The sequence below is a fragment of the Dromiciops gliroides genome, chromosome 2 (genome assembly GCF_019393635.1).
Source record: "Dromiciops gliroides isolate mDroGli1 chromosome 2, mDroGli1.pri, whole genome shotgun sequence".
In the NCBI taxonomy this organism is placed as follows: Eukaryota; Metazoa; Chordata; class Mammalia; order Microbiotheria; family Microbiotheriidae; genus Dromiciops; species Dromiciops gliroides.
In genome coordinates, this window is record NC_057862.1 from 374,875,694 (window position 1) to 374,896,863 (window position 21,170).

General features: G+C 42.6%; 1 protein-coding gene across 1 annotated transcript in view; it reads right to left on the reverse strand.

Annotated features, from left to right (window-relative positions):
- Positions 1-1,443: 1,443 nt before the first annotated feature.
- LOC122739307 (sodium-dependent lysophosphatidylcholine symporter 1-like) overlaps positions 1,444-21,170 on the reverse strand; it is a 45,558-nt gene continuing 25,831 nt past the window's right edge. Inside the window, exons 7-14 of the mRNA XM_043981101.1 lie at positions 20,999-21,089; positions 18,841-18,962; positions 17,753-17,836; positions 9,404-9,487; positions 7,713-7,825; positions 6,230-6,373; positions 5,091-5,267; positions 1,444-2,360 (exon numbers count right to left, since the gene is read on the reverse strand). Of these exons, the coding sequence (XP_043837036.1) occupies positions 2,336-2,360; positions 5,091-5,267; positions 6,230-6,373; positions 7,713-7,825; positions 9,404-9,487; positions 17,753-17,836; positions 18,841-18,962; positions 20,999-21,089 (840 nt within the window). The 3' untranslated portion in view covers positions 1,444-2,335. The remainder of the gene's footprint in view (positions 2,361-5,090; positions 5,268-6,229; positions 6,374-7,712; positions 7,826-9,403; positions 9,488-17,752; positions 17,837-18,840; positions 18,963-20,998; positions 21,090-21,170) is intronic.

Below are 21,170 nucleotides of genomic sequence, written 5' to 3' on the forward strand. Positions count from 1 at the left end.
ATAAAAAGTTTTTGCATAAACAAAACCAATGTACCTAAAATTATAAGGGAAGTAGGTAATGGGGGAAAATCTGTGACAAGTAGGTCTGATAAGTGTCTTTTATAAGATTGGGTGTGGTGGTCTTAAGACCACTATTCCAGTCTCCCCTTAAAGGGGGCTGTAGTTTATAGAATTTATGCATGAAAACCATTGTTATAAGATTAGGTCTGATGGTCTTGAGATCATTATGATGGTCTCCTCTTTTTTTCTTTTCTTTTTTTTGGTGAGGCAGTTGGGGTTAAGTGACTTGCCCAGGGTCACACAGCTAGTAAGTGTCAAGTGTCTGAGGCCAGGTTTGAACTCAGGTCTTCCTGAATCCAGGGCCAGTGCTCTATCCTGATGGTCTCCTCTTAAGAGAGGCTATAAACTTATAGAACATACTCATGGAGAAATACTGACAACAATATTTTTTGAAGGTTAGTACACCTATGTGCCCCAAATGATATTTTGTCTACCACTAGCTTGTTTTTTTTCTCCTTGACAAGAAACCCCCAAATATTTTGCCCTGACCCCTGATATACATATTGGCCAACTCCAGGGGGACCACCCCAAATCAGACTATAGGAACCCTACTCTCAGGAGACCACTTTGGAGCACACCTTTCCCTCCAGCAGGAGCACTTTCACACTGGAGCACCCCCTTCCTGCTGAATGGATGTCTGTCTCCGTGATCCCCAATGTAGCACCACCCTTACATGAGATATTTTCTGTTAGTGTGTATGCCTTTGAAAGACTTAAGAACTCTCTGTTCAACACAATGATCAGCCACAATTCCAAAGGACAGATAATAAAGTATGCTACCTACCTCCTGATACAGAGGTAATGGACTCAGTACATATTGAGATCTATCTCTCTATCTATATCTGTCTGTCTATCTGTCTATCTATCTATTTAACAAGGATAATGTAGGAATTTGTTTTGCTTGACTATAGATATTTGTTCCAATGGGTTTGTTTTTCTTTTTCTTTTCCAATGGGAAGGAGAGAAAAGTTTTGCTAACTGAAAAAACAAAATTAAAGTTAAAAAGAAAAAAAAAGGAAATATAAGAAAGGGCCCTGTAGTCCTTTGGGTAATGGGGATAGAAGTGTTCAGCATTAAATGCTAGGAGCTCACAGTTTGGAATGCCCCTGGAATTTTGCCACAGCCTTTTGATGGAATAGAGAGATAGCTGCGTTCAGTGGAAACAGCTTGTTCAGTTTCAGTCATGTCTGACTCTTTGTGACTCCATTTGGGGTTTTCTTAGCAAAGATACTGGAGTGGCTTGCCATTTTCTTTTCCAGCTCATTTTACAGATGAGGAAACTGAGGCAAACAGGGTTAAGTGACTTGCCCAGGATCACTCAGCCAGTAAGTGTCTGAGGCCAGATTTGAACTCATGAAGATGAGTCTTCCTAACTACAGGCCCAACAACTCTAACCACTGTGCCACCTAGTTGCCCCATTTTACAGATAAGGATCCCTATTACTGATCCCTATTTTATAGATGATGAAACTGAGGCAAAGAGAAATTAAGTGGAAGGAGCTCAAGGCTTAAAGACAGAGGACCATGGTTTTAATCCCAGCTCTGTCTCTTATTCCCTGTGTGACAGGCAAATCCTCTTAGTCCTCTGAACCTCAGCTTCCTTTAGTGTCCCCAACTTTTAATTACTATATAAAGGTGAATCTTTGTAGAAGAGGTTGGGCTTGTAGACCTAGCCCTGTCAAAGAGGTAAGCATTCAGGATGGCTTTGGTTGTCTTGGGCCTCCTGAGAATGGGTCTAAAACCATGCTTGCTCTCTGTTGTCTGCAATAAAGGAAGCATGACAACCTCTTTTATGTCAATATACCCCAAAAGTTGCATTTACCCCCAGTGAGCCAGAGATTCAAGGAGAAGCAATGTAGTGTTCTGGAAAGAACATAAGACTTGGGCGTCAAGAGACTTGGGTGCTAGCCCTGCTTGTGTGGCTCTGGATAAATCAGTTGCCCTCTCTGGGCCTTTGTTCCTTCCTCCTTACAGAAGAGGTTTGGATCAGATGATCTCTAAGGTTCTGTCCAGGGTTGACAGTTGAGGTCATGTTTTCAACCAGGAAGGATGCAAGGAGATATCCTGGAGTTCCTCCGAGTGTATTCTTCTTCCCTCTGAGTCTGGCACATATCCTCAATTGACTGACACAGCTTGCTGACTGACTAAACAGGAACCTTCCCTGGAAGAGCTGCAAGGAAAAGGCCCCACCAGATGTTTATTGTTCCTCCAACTGTACCACCATCCTCATGCTCATGCAAAGTGGAACTTGGCTCCTTTTGCAACTAGCTCCTGGGATCACAACTGCTGGCATAATGGATCCCTGTAGGAAGAAGAAGAGTTTCCAGGGAGAGGTTAGACGCAAATGACATTCAAAGCAGCCATCAGAGATGGGACTGGACAGTAATCAGAGAGCTTCTTCCTTCCTAGAAGTGGACTCTGCTCTGCCCCAGGATGGTGCTCCTTCAAGTTCAGGCTCCTGGTTGTTATAGATCTCTCATCTCCATTTTCTTCCTGAATCCAGGGCCAGGGCTTTTAAGATACTGGAGTGGTTTACTGTTTTCCTTTCCAGCTCATTTTACAGATGAGGAAACGGAGGCAAACAGGGTTAAGTGACTTGCCCAGGGTCACACAGCCAGTAAGTGTCTGAAGTCAGATTTGAACTCATGAAGATGCGTCTTTCTGACTCCAGGCCTGGAGCTCTATCCACTGCATTGCCTAGCTAGGTCTCCTCTAGCCTTAAACAATGCCTTTCCTTGATCTAGTCATTCTTTTAATTTATTGCCCACCCCTCCCCCCCTTCCCTTTACTACCAAATTCCTCCACTTCCTCACCACCCCCTCCTCAACCCCCTGGAATTTGGCTTCCATCCCTCTACTATGTTGTAACTATTCTCTCCTTATCACCAAATTTAATGGGCACCTTTTTCCTGTTTTCATCTTTCTTGACCTTTGGGCAGCCATTGACACTGTGGACAGCACCATCCTTATTGAAACAAATTGGCCACTAGCCGCTTCTCAGACTCAACAATCTATCTTCTATCTCCATTCCTTTGCACAGACATGAGAATACCACATGGCTGGAATGTGCTGCCTCCTCAATTCTGCATCCAAGAATCCCTAGCTTTCTTCAAAGTTCAGCAGCTCAGGTCCTACCTCCTACTCAAACCCTTTCCTGAGCTTGTTGTTAAATGCTTTCTCCCTTTTCACCCTATCTGGTATTTATGCATCTGTATCATATCTGGTGGGTCTATCACCCCACCAGTAGAATGTAAGGTCCTTGAGGAGTTTTTCCCTTTTTTTATTTGTATTCCCACTGCCTAGTGCAGTGCTTTCTCATAGTAGGTGCTTGGATCGCATCAGGTTCAGTGCCCTCTCCTTTCTTGCTAACATACTCATGGTTGTTTATCTTAAAACTCACAAGAAGTGGATTTATAGGCCTCGATTTTTTTAAGGACCACCCCCTAACCCCAAATCTCTCAGATTAGCCAACAATACGTCCCAGCCTAAGCCTTATTGGTCATTGTTTGGCCTCTTGATGACTCAGAGTGACTGTAAATAACAATTGCTTCTGTTTTGGCCAGAAATCTCTCCTTCCTTCCGTTTCCTTTCTTCCTTTTCTTTTTTCTTCCTTCCTTCCTTCTTTTCTTTCTTCTTTCCTCCCTCTCTCTCTCTCCCTCCCTCATTTCTTAGTTCATTCGTTCATTCATTCGTTCATTCATTCATTCATTCATTCATTCATTCATTCATTCATTCATTCATTCGTTTCCACTAGGTAAAGTAGACCAATCTTTGCCTCATTTCTTACCTAGCCTTAATCACTGAAAGGGCATTTTTCAGGAAAACTGAGACCTGGAAAAGACCTTAGCTTAAAAAAGACCAAGGTCTCCCCACTGTATTGGGACCATCTCTAGTTCTCCTGATATATATCATGCCACTGGACCCAGATGGTTCTGGAGATGGAGAAGAGAGTGAGGCTGGTGACTGCACAACCCTCCCTCACTTAAATCCAATTCACTGCAAGTCATGGGTACTCTTTGAGAAGGAAGGACAAACAACAACAACTCTTGTGGTTATTTTCTTTTCTCTTACTTCCTCTTCTCTGTCTCTTTTTTCTGTTTCTTACTTTACTGTTAAATGTGAGTATCTCCCCAGACTATTCTGGGCTGTCTTCTCTTTTCTCCCTACACTGTTTTCCTTGGTGATTTTATCCACTTTCATGACTTTAATTATAACTTTTATACAAATGACTTCCAAGTCTATAACTCCTCCCTAAAGCTCCAATCCAATATTGGTATACTGGATAGAGCATTGATCTTGGAGTCAGGAAGATCTGAATTCAAATCCAGTCTCAGATACTTACTAGCTATGTGACCCTGGGCAAGTCACTTAACCTCTGTTTGTCTCAGTTTCCTCAACTGTAAAATGGGGATAATAACAGCACCTACCTCCCAGGATTGTTGTGAGGATCAAATGAGATAATATTTGCAAAGTGCTTAGCACAAGTGCTTAGCCTGGCACATAGTAGGTAGGTGCTTAATGAATCTGAAGAAGATGGCAAAGTCTACCTACTCTGGGAAGCCCTCTGGGATTTCTCCAGTTCATATTTCTCTTTCTTTCTTTCCCAAATTCTTTCTTCTCACAACTCTTACTGTCAGTACCATCCAACCCAGAACTGAATTAGATGTTTTCTCTAGAATGGAGATTATTTTTTGCATGTGTGGTGAGAGAGCACTGTGCAGGACAAAGAGCTCTGGCCTTGGAAATAGGAGACCAATATTTAAGTCCTGGCTCTGCAGTTTGCCAGCTGTACGAAGGTAGACAGGTTATTTCCTGTTTCTGGACCTTAGTTTTGCCATCTGTAATACTCTGTACTCTGTCTGCTTCAGTTTTGGAGACTATAAAGTACTCTAGAAATAGAAGCTACTGTATATTGTGAATTTTATATCCTCTTCCCCGACTTGGAGTCCAAGAATATTCTCTTTCCACTATACCAGGCTGCCTATGTAAGATTAGATAGACCTTTCCTTTTGTTTAGAACCTTGGGGACTCACTTGGCTGCCTCCATCTTTGCTCTGTTCTCCTTCCTCTTTTCCTCATCGATGGGGTAGAAGCAGAAGATGGTCAGGCCAATGATCAACAAGGTGATAGGAACGGGGGCCATGAGCACTCGGAGAATCAGTTTGACCATAGGGTTTGGCTCACAGTTCCCAGCTTGGTAGCCTGCAAAGCTAAATACACAAAGGATAGTTATGGATATTATGCTAAAGGCCATCCCTGTGGACCAACTTCCATGCTATCTGATGCACGGCAATAATTCTGGGGTGGGGGTGGGATAGGAGGAAGTGGTCAGAGTCAGAACTTGCATTAACCCTTTCCCCCCACCCCCTCCACCACTGGCACCAAGACAAGACTGTTGTTGTTTTTAAAGTAATGCTCTTGCATCCCAGCATTTTCCTTTTTTTTTTTAAGTGAGGCAATTGGGGTTAAGTGACTTGCCCAGGGTCACACAGCTAGTAAGTGTTAAGTGTCTGAGGCCAGATTTGAACTCAGGTACTCCTGACTCCAGGACCAGTGCTCTATCCACTGCGCCACCTAGCTGCCTTAGCATTTTCCTAAAGCCCTTCTCACTTCCACCCCACCCAGGCTACATTCCCTCTTTGGTGACATCTCCTCCCTTTATTTTCCCATTCAAGGTGACCCTGGATGACCACCTTGAGTAGCTGTCATCAGGATAAAAACAGACAGTGTGGCTCGGGCCATACCTTGTAACCTTTAGGACCAGCCTAGGTCTTACCTTCTCCAAGGAACATCCATGGGTACTGAAACTCTCTCAGGGATACCCTAACCCCTAATAGCCCCTAGTGACAGGTCCAGGCCTTTCACATCTACAGTAAAAACCTCTCAGGGCCATCATTAGGAAAGCTTAGACCTTCCATTTTTTCTAGGAACATCCTAAAGCTTTCATTCATTATAGGGAAAGTCCCCAAACCTCACACCCCAAAGCCACAAATGCGTCAGTAAATCCCCTTACAAGAGTTACTGAACTCTCTCTCAGTGCTCCCAGGGCTTGCCAACCAAATGTAGTCCTCTACTGAGGTAAGGAGAGGATTCTAAAGCAGCTGCTTCACAGAGAGAACCAAGGATGCCCTTGTTAATCAACCACAAACAGGAAGAGTAAAGCAAGTCCTACTGTAGACTCATGGTAGAGATCCCCAGGGCCAGACCGCCTCCAAACTTGTTGACAAAGATGTAGAAAGAGTAGAAGAACGCTTCCAGGTTCTGGCAGCTGGGGTTCTTTAGCTGGAAATCATCCATGGCGTCTGGGAGCATGGACCTAGGGAAGGGAAGGCAGAGATATGGAGATGATGCACTTGCTGGGTGGCATGACTCATTAGCAGGTCATCTCCCTTTTCTAGGTCTCAGTTTCATCTGCTTCAAAATGAGAAGGTTGGAAAAGATGAGTTTTAAGGGCTTTCCTAGCCCTCAATTCTCTAATACCTACCCAACGGGTCCTCCATTTTTAACCTGGGAAGTGTCAAAGAAGTCTGACAAGTCCTCCCCTGCCCTCAAAGGCAATGTGTTTTCATGGAAAGAGTAGGAAGACTATGATATGCCCTCATGCTTCACCTTCCCTCATCTCAGTTTCCCCACTTGCAAACTAGAATTTAGGATCATGTAGTGTTGTCAATGGATGGAACCCCAGAGATCACCTCTTTTAACCCTTTCCTCTTACAGATGAGAAGACTATGTCTCAGGGAAAGGTCACAAAGAGGATCTGTGGCAAAGCCAGAATCCAAAGCCAGTTCTTCTGATTCCCAGTTCAGGGCCCACTCTGGCTTATGTTAGGATGTAAGCAGCAGCCTTAATAGGAAGAGAGTGGTACAAGAGTGATGAAGGTCTCTTAGTAGCCATAAGTGTTTCCATGGTAATAGTTCCTTCCCAGACATCTTCCCCTCTCTCCAGGCCCCAAGGGTACTTCCCTTGCCTTAAAGAGGTCAGAACTGGTTAGACTTACTACTGGCAGAGATAGCTCTTAGACATGACTACCAGAGGTCAATTAGTAGTGCACTCTTACTAATATATCCCCTTCCCACCCTATACAAAAAGGTGTTTTTTGTGTTGCCAAGGCTGTCTATGTGATCCAAGGCTGTCCACTTGACCTTCTTGGGACTCAATTTCCTCTTCTTCAAAATGAGGAGGTCAGCCTAGACCAGTGGTTCTTAATATTTTCCCTTTTGGGGATCTGCTGAGGCCTGTAGACTCCTTCTCAAAAATAATGTTTTAAATGAATAAAATAAAATATTTGACAGAAACCAATTATGTTAATATACAGTTGTTAAACTACTTTTAAAAACCAACTTCATGGACCCCAGGTTAAAAACCACTGGTCCAGATGATCTCTCAGATCACTTCTAGTTTGATGTTCGATATTCTAGGATCTCTTCTAGCTCTGGTCTTCTGTTTTATATTCCTAGAGCCCTTTTCACCTCTAATGTTTTGTGACCCCAGAACATTTTCAATTCAACTTCAATGAATCTTTCTTGATCCAGCCCTGATCCTGAGTCTGGTACAAAAGTTTCCTTTCCTCCTATCCTCCCTGCCACGCCCCCCCCCCCCCAACTCCCATCTCCTTTTGAAGACTAGGAACAATCTTGGCAGGAGCCCATACTCACCATGGCAACAAGAAGAGCACGGCTGTGCTGCAGCCCACCAGGATCATGGTGAGAGCAAAGGTGAGGAAGTTGTGTGTCACTTGGACGAGAATAATGAAGGCAGGGATGATGAGCTGGAGATCAAAGTCAGTAGAGTAGGGGAGAGTGAGATGGAAGGCAGCGAAGGGAGTTCAAGGGAATAGCATCACTGAAAATGGGGAGGAAGGGGGAGGGAAGAACTGGCTCCTTTTCTCTCCTCTGCCACCAGGTGTGATCCCAGGCAAACTAGCCGGCAGGCAGTGGGGAACATTGGAAAGGGCAGTCCGTCTAGAGGCAGAGGTTCTGGGTTGGAATCCCAGCTCTGTTTGTTGCTTACTTCCTAGCTGACTTCTCTTGACTTCAATCTCTTCTTCTGTAAAATAAGGAAGTTGAACTATATGACCTTCTGGCTCTGACTCTACAATCCTATGATGTCCAAGGTCCCTTCCTGATCAGAAGACTCCGGTTTGAATCCAGGTTCTGACATGTGTTTGCTATGGATCATTCTGTCATTCATTTGCTCATCTCCAAGCTTCAGGTTCCTCACTTCTTCTTCTTCTTTTTTTTTTTTAAGTGGGGCAATGAGGGTTAAGTGACTTGCCCAGGGTCACACAGCTAGTAAGTGCCAAGTGTCTGAGGCCGGATTTGAACTCAGGTACTCCTGAATCCAGGGCTGGTGCTCTATCCACTGCACCACCTAGCTGCCCCCAGGTTCCTCACTTCTAAAACACAAATAATGCTGTCCTGCTCTACCTGCTTCCCAGGGGGTTTATGGGGAGATGTTTTTTTGCAAACCTAAAGTCCTACTGAGACTGCTGGATGGCACAGGTGGACCTGGAGTGAGGAAATCCTGAGTTCAAACCCAGCCTCAGACACTAGCTGTGTGAACCCTAGACCAGGCAAGTCATTTAACCTATGTCTGCCTCTGTTTCCTCATCTGTAAATATGAGAATAATAATACACCCTACCTCCCAAGGTTGTGGTGAAGATAAAATTAGATAGCATAGAGCACTTTGTGACCTTAAAGTGCTGTTTATTAAATGCTAGCCACTCATATAGAAATATGTTATGTTAGCCTGTGATCCTATAACTGTTTCCTAAGCCAAGGTTTCTTCCTGTGACTAAAGGGAAGTGAGAAGGTTCTTCTTCTTGCTCTGTCACTTGTTATGTGACCATGGGCAAGCTGAAGACACTGGAATAAATAATTCTTTTTTTTTTAAGTGAGGCAATTGGGGTTAAGTGACTTGCCCAGGGTCACACAGCTAGTAAGTGTTAAGTGTATGAGTCTGGATTTGAACTCAGGTCCTCCTGAATCCAGGGCCGTTGCTCTATCCACCGTTCCACCTAGCTGTCCCTCTAGATAATTCTTAAATCTTCCTCCTCGAGTCTTGATTCTCTATGCCTGTGAAACTGAAAGTGGCAGTTCTCCATACAGGAAGGATCCCTGAAGTATTAAGATTCTGGGAATGGAGGAGCCAAAGGACCAGGTCACAGAAAGCCAGCTGAGTGTTGGTTCCTTCCCCACAATCTGCGACCCCCCCCCAGCCCCCCCGTTTCCTCTCCCCTTCTTGCGGGGTATATGGAGTGTTGGCCAGAAGCACCACAGGAGAAGGTCAGCAGGCAAGGCCCCAGTGGAATTAAGAGAATTAGTCAGGAAAGTCTGGCAGACTTACTGAAAGCCCAACAAAAACTGCAGTTTTCTTCCCAAACTTCACCAGGAACCACTGCCAGAATGGAATAGAGAGGGAGGCTACCACCTGAGGGAGGAAACAGAATGGGCAAGAGTTAGTACTGGCACTTAGGACCAGAACAGGAGGAGGTCAGAGCTGGAGGGGGGGACCTTAGAAAATAGGTTGTCACAGATCAGGTCACATAGTAAGTGAGTTAATACAGCAAAGCTGGGATTAGAACTCCAGTCTCTTGACTCTCAGTCTAGCACTTCTTCTGAAGTGCTGGCTTAATTTCAAACTGCTGCCTCATTGACCTAAAGGAGAAAAGGGGGGCCTTAGCTGCCATGAAGCAATGCCTTCATATGTGTCCCTGGTGAGTCTATGGCATATGGGGTGGTGAGGGAAGGAAGAAGAACAAGAACAAGAAGAGGAGGAGGAAGAGAAGGAGAAGAAGAGGATGAAGAAAAAGGAGGAAGAGGAGGCATGCCATGGATAGTAATCCAGGGAATTAGAGGTCAGATGTAGGAAGAAAACCAGAAAAGGACCCATGTCATAAAAATGAAGAAGAGAGAGGCTATTTCTTTATTCTTTGCAGGTTTACAATAATAGAATATTTGAGATACTTGGAGGCCTGGGCAGCTATTTTACAAATGTTAACATTTAAAATGTTAGATTTTCATTAAACATATTGAAACATGACATTTAGTAGTTAAACAACAAAGGAAAAGAAAAGAAGGGGAGGGGTGGAAGACTAGAATAAGGGATGGGAGGAGAGGAGAAAAGAGAAAATAAAGACCAGGCAGGGCCTAAGTGATCCCTGGCCTAGGTGACAAAAGGTACTGGGATGTATCAGACTCTCCCCTTGAATCAGAAGATCTCTGCTCTGAAAAACAAGAACTTAATGCTCCATTTTTTCCCCTTTTTTAAAATTTTTTTTTAGTGAGGCAATTGGGGTTAAGTGACTTGCCCAGGGTCACACAGTAGTAAGTGTTAAGTGTCTGAGGCCAGATTTGAACTCAGGTACTCCTGACTCCAGGGGCCAGTGCTCTATCCACTGCACCACCTAGCTGCCCTTAATGATCCATTAAAGTCCAGCTCAGTCCCATTTCCTCCAGGAAGTCTCTGACCAACCCCTGCTTCCCCCACAGGCAACTATACTACAAATTAGTTACAATAAGTATAGAAAAGGAGCACAAAGTTCTCAGAGGTTAAATGAGGGAGGGATCATTTCAAGCTGGGAGATAGAGGATTGGGTGGGATGAAAATGGGGAAGGCTTCATGGAGAAGGCAGATTAGATCTGGATCTTCAAGGATGGGTAGAAAGTAAGTAGAAATGTTTTTTAAAATGATTATTAACAATATTAATAACTCAAATTTATGTAACACTTTAAAGCATACAAAGTACTTTTCTTACAACCCTGTTAGTGTAGGTTCTGTATCATTATTTATGTTTCATAATTGATGAAATGGAAGCCCAGAGAAAAAGAACTAATCCAGGGCTCATGTATAACTAGAGTTCAAGCAAAGACCAAAACTCAGGTATCCTGAGGTCTGGTCCACTGTACTTTCTTTGTCCCCTCTCTGTTATGTAAACCATGTATTTTTAGAAGTAAATACATTCAACACACTGGTTTCAAAGATGTCCTGTTTGACTAAATCTTCCTATGAACTTCTTTCTATTTTCGGAATTGTTTTTGTTTTGTTTTGTTTTGTTTTTGCAGGGCAGTCAGGGTTAAGTTGACTTGCCAAGGGCTCACATAGGAGTAGGACTCATAGTGTCTGAGGCTGGATTTGAACTCCACGTCCTCCTGAATCCAGGGCCGGTGCTTTATCCACTGCGCCACCTAGCTGCCCCCATACTCTCAGAATTTAAAAAAATGTTTCAGTGATACTTTTAGTTTTAATTTTTTTCTAGCATCACTATCATCATTCCACCCGCATCTCCCAAAACAAATGAACAAAATAAACCTCTCTCTCTCTTTTTATTTGCATGGGCAATGAGGATTAAGTGACTTGCCCAGGGTCACACAGCTAGTAAGTGTCAAGTGTCTGAGGCTGGATTTGAACTCAGGTCCTCCCTGAATCCAGGGCTGGTACTCTATCCACTGCGCCACCTAGCATGCCCCTATGTTTCTTTATTTTAAGAGAGGTTTATGGGGGGGCAGCTAGGTGGCGCAGTGGATAGAGTACCCAGCCCTGGATTCAGGAGGACCTGAGTTCAAATCCAGCCTCAGACACTTGACACTTACTAGCTGTGTGACCCTGGGCAAGTCATTTACCCCCAATTGCCCTCACTAAAAAAAAAAAAGGAAACATAAATCAAGAGCAAAGAAAAATATATGTATATTTTTAATAGCACAATAATATTCCATCATATTCATGGACCATAATTTATCTACCCAGTCCCTACATATATATATATACACATATGTATATATATGCATACATACAAATACACACATACACACACACACACACACACACTAGCTATGTCAAAAAAATGTGTATCTCATTCTGTACCTCTAGTCACCTTTCTTGTTAGGAGATTGTATCATCCATCCTCTGGGTTCATGGTTGATCATTTCATTGATCATTGTTCTTAAATTTTTCAAAGTAGTTTTTTTTCTTTACAATGTTGTAGTCATGTATAGAATTGTTCTCCTGGCTCTGCTTACTTCATTCTGTATTAATTCATACAGTCTTCCAAAGTTTCTCTAAATCCTTTTGTTAATTTTTTTTACAGGCACAAATAGTATTCCATCATATTCATGGACGCATAATTATCCACCTAGTCCGGCGAATTGGGTATGTACTCTTCCAGTTTCCAGGTCTTGCTACAAAGGAAGGAGCTGCTATAAATATAAATATATAAACACACATACATTTATTACCTAATAGGTCCCTTCATGCCTTTCCTTTATCTCCTTCAGGAATATATGCTGAGTAGTGGTGATTAACTAGGTCAATAAAGGGCATCATTACCTATTTGGTCGTACTATTTAGGGCATATTTCAAATTAATTTTGGAAGGCTGGGAGCAATCCACGAGTTGCCATAAAACACGGCTTAGATTTGCTGATTCTTACATCCTCTTCAAACAACTGTCACTTTGCTTTTTGGTTATCTTTGAACAATCTGATGTGTGTGAAGTGGAAACACGTCTGTAGTTGTTTTATGTTCATTTCTCTAAGGTGTCCGAGGATCATAGAAGGAATTTGGTAGATCCCTTCCTTTGTCTATTTTTACAAATAGTTTACACAATATTGAAAAATTGTTATTTGAATCTTTGATAAAATTTGCTTTTTTTAGGGATGAATAGTATTTTTTTGTGTGAGGCAATTGGGGTTAAGTGACTTGCCCAGGGTCACACAGCTAGTGAATGTCAAGTGTCTGAGGTCAAATTTGAACTCAGGTCCTCCTGACTCCAGGAGCGGTTCTCTATCCATTGCACCACCTAACTTCCCCAATGGTTATGTTTTTAATGAAAAAGTTATATAATTACATAAATAATTTATATTTTCAAGAATAAAACACCACTCAAGTTAGTATCAACCAGTGTTAATGATCACAGGGAATATAAAACTTTGATGGAAGGGGAAAAAAAACTAAAAACCGAATGCTACTACAGCTAGTATCCTAATTTGAAAATAAACTATTCCTCAAAAACATCATCTTCTTTTTTCCTCCCATCTCCTTTTGATTTTTTTTCTTTATCCCTTTCTCTTTTCTTTCTTTTGCCTCCTACTCTGTGCAAGGCATTATGTTGGATACCATCAGGAATATATAATATATAAACATGAACCATTAATGGCTATCTGGAAATATTTAAATAACAGTATAATTAACATATTACCAAATGAGAAGTCAGTGGTGGGATGGTAGACAGAACCCTGGGTCTGAAGTCCCTAAAATCTGGGTTAAAATCCAGCTTAGCCATTTATTAGCTGTGTGACTCTGGGCAAATCACCTAACCTCTGGCTCAGTTTCCTCAACTGTAAAATGGGGATAATGATAGTACTTACTTTGCAGGGCTGTTTTGAGGATCAAGTGAAATATATGTAAAAGCATATAGCACGTCTGGCACATAGTGGGTACTATATAAATGCTTATAGAATTTGCTTTTAAAACCATTTGGTCCTTGGGGTTTTTTCTTGGGAAGTTCATTTATAAGCCATAAATAACCAGTGTTTTAAAAACTGACATTGGGCTATTTAAAGTCTCTACTTCTTGTTTTATTAATCTGGATATTTAATATTTTTGTAAACATTTCTACATTTCACTTATCAATATTTTTTTGGCAAATAATATAGTGAAAAACTGTGTCTGAATTATTTCCTCTTCAATTCTTTTCATGTTTGATATTTGCAATGTGGTTTTCTATTATTTCTTTAAAAATCAGATTAGTTATATACCTTAACTTTTATTAGTTTTTTTAAAAGCTCCTAGTTTTACTTTATCAATTCAGTTATTTTGCTTTCAACTTAATCTTTTTGACTTTCAGAATTTTGAGTTTGTTAATTTTTGAGTTTTATTTTTTTTAGTTGCAGGCCCAACTCATGGATCTGTTATATACCTTTTTTGTTGATCAAAAGCTTATAGAGAAAAATGTTTCCCTTAATGATTTTTGGCTGCATCCTAGAGTATTTAGTATAGTTGTCTCATCATCATTTTCTTTGATGAAATTATCTATTGTTTCGCTATGAATTTTTCTCGATCCCATTGATTCTTTAGCATAAAATAATTTAGTCTCCATTTAAATTTAAATATTTTCTTGAAAGTCTCTTTATTGATTAGGATTTTTATTGCATTATAGTCAGCAAATGCTGTGGTTTTAATATTTTTTGCTTTTGTGAATTTGTTTATGAAGTTTTTTATGCACACGTCGAGTTTTTTTTTTTGTGGGTTTTTTTTGGTGAGGCAATTGGGGGTTAAGTGACTTGCCTAGGGTCACACAGCTAGTAATTGTTTTAAGTGTCTGAGGTCGGATTTTGAACTCAGGTCCTCCTGAATCCAGGGCTGGTACTACTACTCCACTGCCACTTAGCTGCCCCCACATGGTCAGTTTTTGTAAGTGTGGCATGCAGAGTTGAAAATTTGTATACTCCTACTGTTCCAATGCAGTCATTCCAGAAGCGCTATCATTTCTAAAATTCTATTAAGGTTTTTAACTTCTATCTTGATTTCTTTTTTGTTAGATTTATCTAGGTTTCAAAGGTTACATTGATGTCCCCAACTATTAAGAGTTTTACTGTCGATTTCTCCCATTTTCACTTTTTACTTAAGGACTTAGATGCTATGCTATTCAGTGTATATATTTTAAGTGTTGATATTATGTATTTGTATCTGCTGCCTTTAGGCATTATGGAGTTTCTCTGTTTATTTTAACCATGTATATTTATATCGTTGCCTTGACTGAGATTATAATTGCTACTCCTGCCCCACCCCCCCATATTAACTTCTGCTCCAGCTCCTCTTTAATTTTGTGTGAATGTTTTTGTTTCAAGCTTTGGGTTTTGTTTTTTTTTCCTGCATGTAAAAAACCATATTGTTGGATTTTGCTTTCTGAACTTATTCTATTCCCTTCCATTTTATGGGTGAGATATTCCCATTCATGTTCATGTTTGACTTGGGGCTTGGCATAAGTCAGGAGAAGTTTCTCCTGTGAGAAGCAAAACCAAAGATGACCAAATAACAGAACAGACATATCAAGGAATCAAGGGACCATTAAAGTTTAGTTTGATCGACTAACTAGATATCAGAACAGACACACCTAAGAAGTAAGGGGAGATAAAATTCTATAGCAGGAAAGTCACTTAAATGTGGCTACTACCTGACTGGAGCTAGGAGACAGAGATGACCCCAGAAGTAAGGGCCATCATTAAAAAAAAATCCCCCTCTACTCTCAGGAATATGACAAACATCCAAGCTTTCCCTACCCTACCCCGAAAAGGAACTTTCCACTTTCAGGTGGATACCCTATCTATTCTCTATAAAAGCTTTTGCCTTTCTTCAGTTGGGGAGGAGGAAGTTTCTAAACCACCTTCCCCCTGGGGGCAGGAGTGAGGGGGGATGGGGGGGTGGGAGGTTGGGGGTGGGGTGACTTCCTCAGTCACTTTCTCTAGGGTCAAATAAAAGACCATTTTAATCCTAATTGGACTGTGTATGAAAGTGTAATTCTTTACTGAGGAATACGTTAGGAAGGACTTATAGCTGTTAATTGTATATTTCTCTTCATCACATCATATTATTTTTGCTCTCTTTGCCCCCTTTCTCCTCTTTACAAAGAGATGAAAGAGAGGGAATATGATCAGCCCCAATGATCTGTGTAACTGAAGTGACCTACTGCCTTACCAGAGCACCTCTCTCTTCTTCCTCTTGCCCAGACTCTAATAACTAATTCTTTCCTGTCCTTTCTTTCCTGTCAATCCCTCTTTTATGATAAGAACTCCAGTGTTTATTTTGTTCGTGGCTATTCCTTCTTTGACTCTCCCCTCTCCCATAAGTTGCATAGTCCTTCCCCCATCTCCCTGTCTTTACTATCTTTACTTTACTCTGTGTGTCTGTCTATTGGTTGAGCTCTCCTTTTTCTGGCTTAGATAAGCATTAAGTTCATGCCATGTCCACTTTTCCCATCTCCTTTCTCCATGTCTGAATATTCTTTTCAAGAATTCTAATTATGAGAAAGAGAAAGTTCTATTCCTTTTTCTTCATTTCTTCTCTAGTATATTTCCTTCTGCCTCCCTTTTTTCCTTTCCCTCAGACCATCAAAACTGAATACAACCACCTCCGGGCCATCTGTCTTATTTAACTCCCAGGGAAGCTACTTGCGTCTATTCGTCCTATGAGAATGTAAGCATTTCATCATAATATAGTACCTTTCAATTGCTCAAATGTATTTACCTTTCTAGGCTTCTTTTGCCTCCTATGTGTGCATTTCAAAGTGTCTACCCAGCTCTGGTCTTTTCATCAGGAATACTAGAATGTCTTCTATTTTATTAAACCTCTTCCCCTCCACCTTAGAATGATATTCAATCTTTTGTCAGATTCTGCCTCACTTTGGTTTTTGTTTGTTTGTTTGTTTGTTTGTTTTTGCGGGGCAATGGGGGTTAAGTGACTTGCCCAGAGTCACACAGCTAGTAAGTGTCAAGTGTCTGAGGCCGGATTTGAACTCAGGTCCTCCTGAATCCAGGGCCAGTGTTTTATCCACTGTGCCACCTAGCTGTCTGCCCCACTTTGTACTTTTAGATGGGATGGTCAGGCCCTGTTTGATCCTGACCTCAGTTACCAGGTTCCAACCCTTAGCTTCTTTTGTCTTTCCAGTATGCCCATGTATAGAATACTGACAAGTTTCAAGATGATCTGCCAGGAATCATCTGTGTTCAGAGCATGGAGGTCTTCGGGACCCTCTAGAATATCTCACATCAGATTGTTGTATACTTCCAGCTTTCCAGGGAGTCATAGCCACAGGTCTGTGGGTTTTCAACCCCCTTGGCATTTCCCTGTTCAAGTATTCCAGGCTTCTTGTCATCCCCTACCGAGGACCTCAAGACTCTCTGGGATATCTGATCACAATAGGCTTCTATACACTACTGTACCCATCCCCCACCCCCTCTTCTGCCACTTAGTGGTCAGCATTCTGCCTGCTTTTGTCCCTGATCCACAGTTATAGTGATGCAAGATTCAGAGGCACATTGAACTACTCATTCTTGCCCCCTGGGTATAGAGTGCTGCAGGCTTCACATAAAAGGCCTTGTCTTACTAGGCCTTACTAGATTTGTATCCCCAGTGCTTTGCACGTAGTAAGCACTTAATAAATGCTTTCTCATTTATTCAGGTGCCCCTGGAAATGTCTTTAGTCCGAGTGCTAGTAAGTTTCTGGCACGTCTACTCACATTAGTGTTAGTTTCCCTGGTGGAAGGCTCCTACAGGCTTCTGGCTGTCTTTTTGTACAGTTCAGGTTGGGTGAAGGCACTTACTGTAGTTTCTTTTTGGATTTCTTGATCATCATTCAGTCTCGTGCTATTTTTACATCTTTACTGGAGTCCATGTGGGAGAGCCAGGATGCTGTATGACCTTTCCCATAGCCATATGAACTGGAATTGTCCATTACACTTTCAAAGACACACTGCTTCTCTAATGTACCAAAAGTGCTTTGTCAACTTTTAAAGTGAAATATAAAAGTCATTTGTGATTACACCCCAGAGAGCTCTCAGGAGTGACTGAGAGTAGGTCCTCTGAGAGCATGTGAATCTCCTTTTCAGCCCGGACCCTTCTGGAAATCCCTAGCTGGGATCCAGGCAATGGGGGATGAAGCCCACCCAGTTTCTCCCCAAAATGACAAAAAACTTTGTACCAGTAGTATGAGCACCAAGTACTGGAAGCTCCCAGCGAGACCAGCGGCATGGGTGCAGAAGAAGGCGAAGATCCCCTGGGCCATCTGTGGGAGAGAAGGGAGATGGTCTTTAGGTAGATCCAATTGCTTTCAGGGCTAGAGGGGCTAATGGGGGAAGTTAAGTGTTTGGGGTTGGCTAGATCTCTTTTTTCCTTTTTTTTGGCAAGGCAATAAGGGTTAAGTGACTTGCCCAGGGTCACACAGCTAGTAAGTGTCAAGTGTGTGAGGTACTATTTGAACTCAGGTCCTCCTGAATCCAGGGCCAGTGCTAGATCCACTGCGCCACCTAGCTGCCCCTGGATCTCCTTCTTAATGGATTCCATGGAGTCTCTGAAGAGGAACTTAGAAACTGAGGGGGCAGTAAGTATCATGTAGCAAGAAGGGCATAGTATTTGGACTTGGCATCAATGCCCATCTCTGACTTTTATAGCTGGGTAACCTTCAGCAAATCACCCTACCCCTCTGAGCTTCAGTTACCCCAACTATAAATCAGAGAAGAAAACATTCTACCTGGTAAGACTGTTATGAGGAAACCTTAAATTGCTATAAAATAGTTTTCATTAGCATCTAGCCCAGTCCCTTGTTTTATAGAAGAAGTGATTTGTTGATGGTGACAAAATGAATTGTTGGCTTAACTAGGAGGAGAACTCAAGTCTCCTGGGCTTTTTCTACTATGGCACAATGAAATCCAGCTGTGGCATGGGATGGGGTGAAAGGGGGGTAGATAGTAAAGTAGAATTGGACTCTAGGGTTCAGTTCTAGTACTTTCCACTCCATATAGGATTTAGAGATGTTAGACTTTAGAGACAATCTTAAAGATGAGGAAATTCAGAACCAGAGATATGCAGTGATTTGACTAAGGTCACAAACGTAGTAATTGGCAAAATTGGGACTTGAACCCAGGTCTTCAGAGTCCAAACCCACTATTCCACCAAACCAAGCTTCTTTCAAACTCCCCTCACTCTGGGTTCAGTCAGAGTTGATCCTTCCTGATCCCTAGGACTCCTTGGAAGGCAATTGTTCAGTCTCAGCAGACCCTGGCCTTTTACCTGGAAAGCCATGGAGACAAAAAGGAATCCACTTAGAAGGAGAGTGTAAGGTCTGTGGCCCATGATGGTGAACAGGCTGTACACAAATGGGAGTCTGGATTGGTCCAGGATGCTGAGTGGCCCTGCAATGGAAGGAGTCAGGTAAGGGGGCTGACTCAGCCATGGGCTGGTCTTTGTACTCACAGGCACAAGTTGGCCCCAAGTAACCAGGGGGCTGTTAGCCTTTCTGACTGAGTTTACCTGTGAGCTCTCTATTCCCTACTTTTTTTTCCTAAGCTCTTTTTCTCGATCACACTCTGTCTTGTATCATACTTATTTGTCTATGTGTGTCTTGTGACCTATTATTAGATTATAAACTCCTTGAAGTTAGGGATCATGCTATTTAAAATTTTTATATCCCCAGTATTCAGTAGGCACTTAATAAATGTTTCTTTTAATTGAATTGTAGAGTCTCCAAGGGCTTCCTGACTAAAGTCCTAACAAAAAGTGACAGATGGTGGTGAAAGAAGGAAAAGATAGGGTCACCCATCTAAGAGGCATGGGACCCTGAAGTCTGAGAGAGAGGAGAAGGGAGGATGGTTAGAGGAGGAGAAGAAGATAGGAAAAAATGACAAATGAGAAGAAAAGGAGCAGGAAGCTAGAATTTAACAGAGAAGGGAGATTGGCAATCCAGGAAGACAAGGGCTTAGAAAGCCATTCAGCTTGAGTTAGGGTAGGAAAATAAAGAACCTTCCTCCAACTCTCCTACAATCTTTAATCTGCATTTCTTTTTTAGTCTGATCATATCTGACCTTGAATCATTTTATTGTTGTTGTTGTTCAGTCATGTCCAACGCTTTGTGACTCGATTTGGTTGAGATACTGGAGTGGCTTGCTGTCTTCTTCTCCAGCTTATTTTACAGTCGGGGAAACTAAGACAAACAGGTTTAAGTGACTTGCCCAGGGTCACAGAGCTGCTAAGTATCTGAGGCTGGATTTGAATTCACGTCCTCCTGACTCCATGCCTGGTGCTTTATCCACTGCACCACCTGGTGGTTCTTACTTATTTCCTTCTCTATTGATATCTTCTTGATGGCAGGGGTTATGCCCCTTTACTATCTTTTTTTTTCCCCCTAATAAGGACAGGGCCCTGCACACATCTTCCATTTGATAAAGGTCTGTTAAATTACATGAAATTCCCTCAAGTGGGCAGTTCCCACCCTAAGACCTTATCAGATGGCCAAGGGACAATAGGATTCAGCAAGAAAACCCCACACAAACCCATGAACCCAGAAGAACAGTGACAGGTGGTTGTGGGCAAGGCTTGCTGCTGCCTCTCAACACCCCCTTCATGGGCCTGCGTCATTCTTCAGAGTGCTCTGAGTCTCTTGTTGATTCAGATCTCCAGCCTCAGTTCCTGATTTGGGACTTTGTTCCAGGGCCAGACTCCTCCCCCTTTCTATGCTCATAGACTTGTTTGGTTCTGGCTTCAATTACCTGGGCCTCCTTGACATGTCTGTGCTCAGAGTGCCCGCAGATTTCAGACACCCCTGGCTCAGTTAGCTGTCAGGGCCCACTGGAGCATCTCATGTCAGATTGCTGGGGATTTCCACCCCTTTGGCTAAAGGCTAAATTCTTACTAAAATGCAAACTTCCTGGAAGGGGGTTCTTAAGTTATCTATCAGTATAAATGAGTAAGATCCTTTCTTGGGCATGCTTTTGGAAGGAGAGGCAACCAATGGTTTCTGGAGCCTGGAGGAGAGGGAGCTTGGAGAAAGAAGGGGATCTACCCTGGTGGGGTAGGCAGACAAGCAAGAGGTAAATCTTGTCTGTTTCACAGTCTGGTGCCTAGATGTGGACTCTGCCTGGAGGGGTCAGGCCAGGCTAGTCCAGCTGGGGAGGTCTGGAGGTCCCATGGTGCTCTGAAGCCTCTGTCCTATGGCATGAAGCAGGTGGGTGAAATATGGGGGAAAGAACTTTGGACTGGGGTTCAGGAAACAGGTTCTCACAGAATCCCAGAAGGCCAGAAATAGAAGGGATCTTAGTGGTCATCTAGTCCAGCTTCCTCATTTTGCCAAGGAGGAAAAGAGAGGACGTGACTTGCCCAAAGTCATACTACCAGTGTCCCACACCTTCCAGTTGGCACAGCCTGACCCCTCCTCCCCACACAGTGCTCTCACCATGTTGCTCCTTCACCCCAAGGACAAGGACTGCACAGGAGAAGCAGTAGAGGGAACCGATGACCATGGCTGCCGTCAGATATGCCATGCGCTGCAGAATAAAGGACAGGTACCTGCCAGTTAGCTCCCCTCACTGCTCTTGCAGGCTCCAGGTTTGTTCCTACCTTGCATT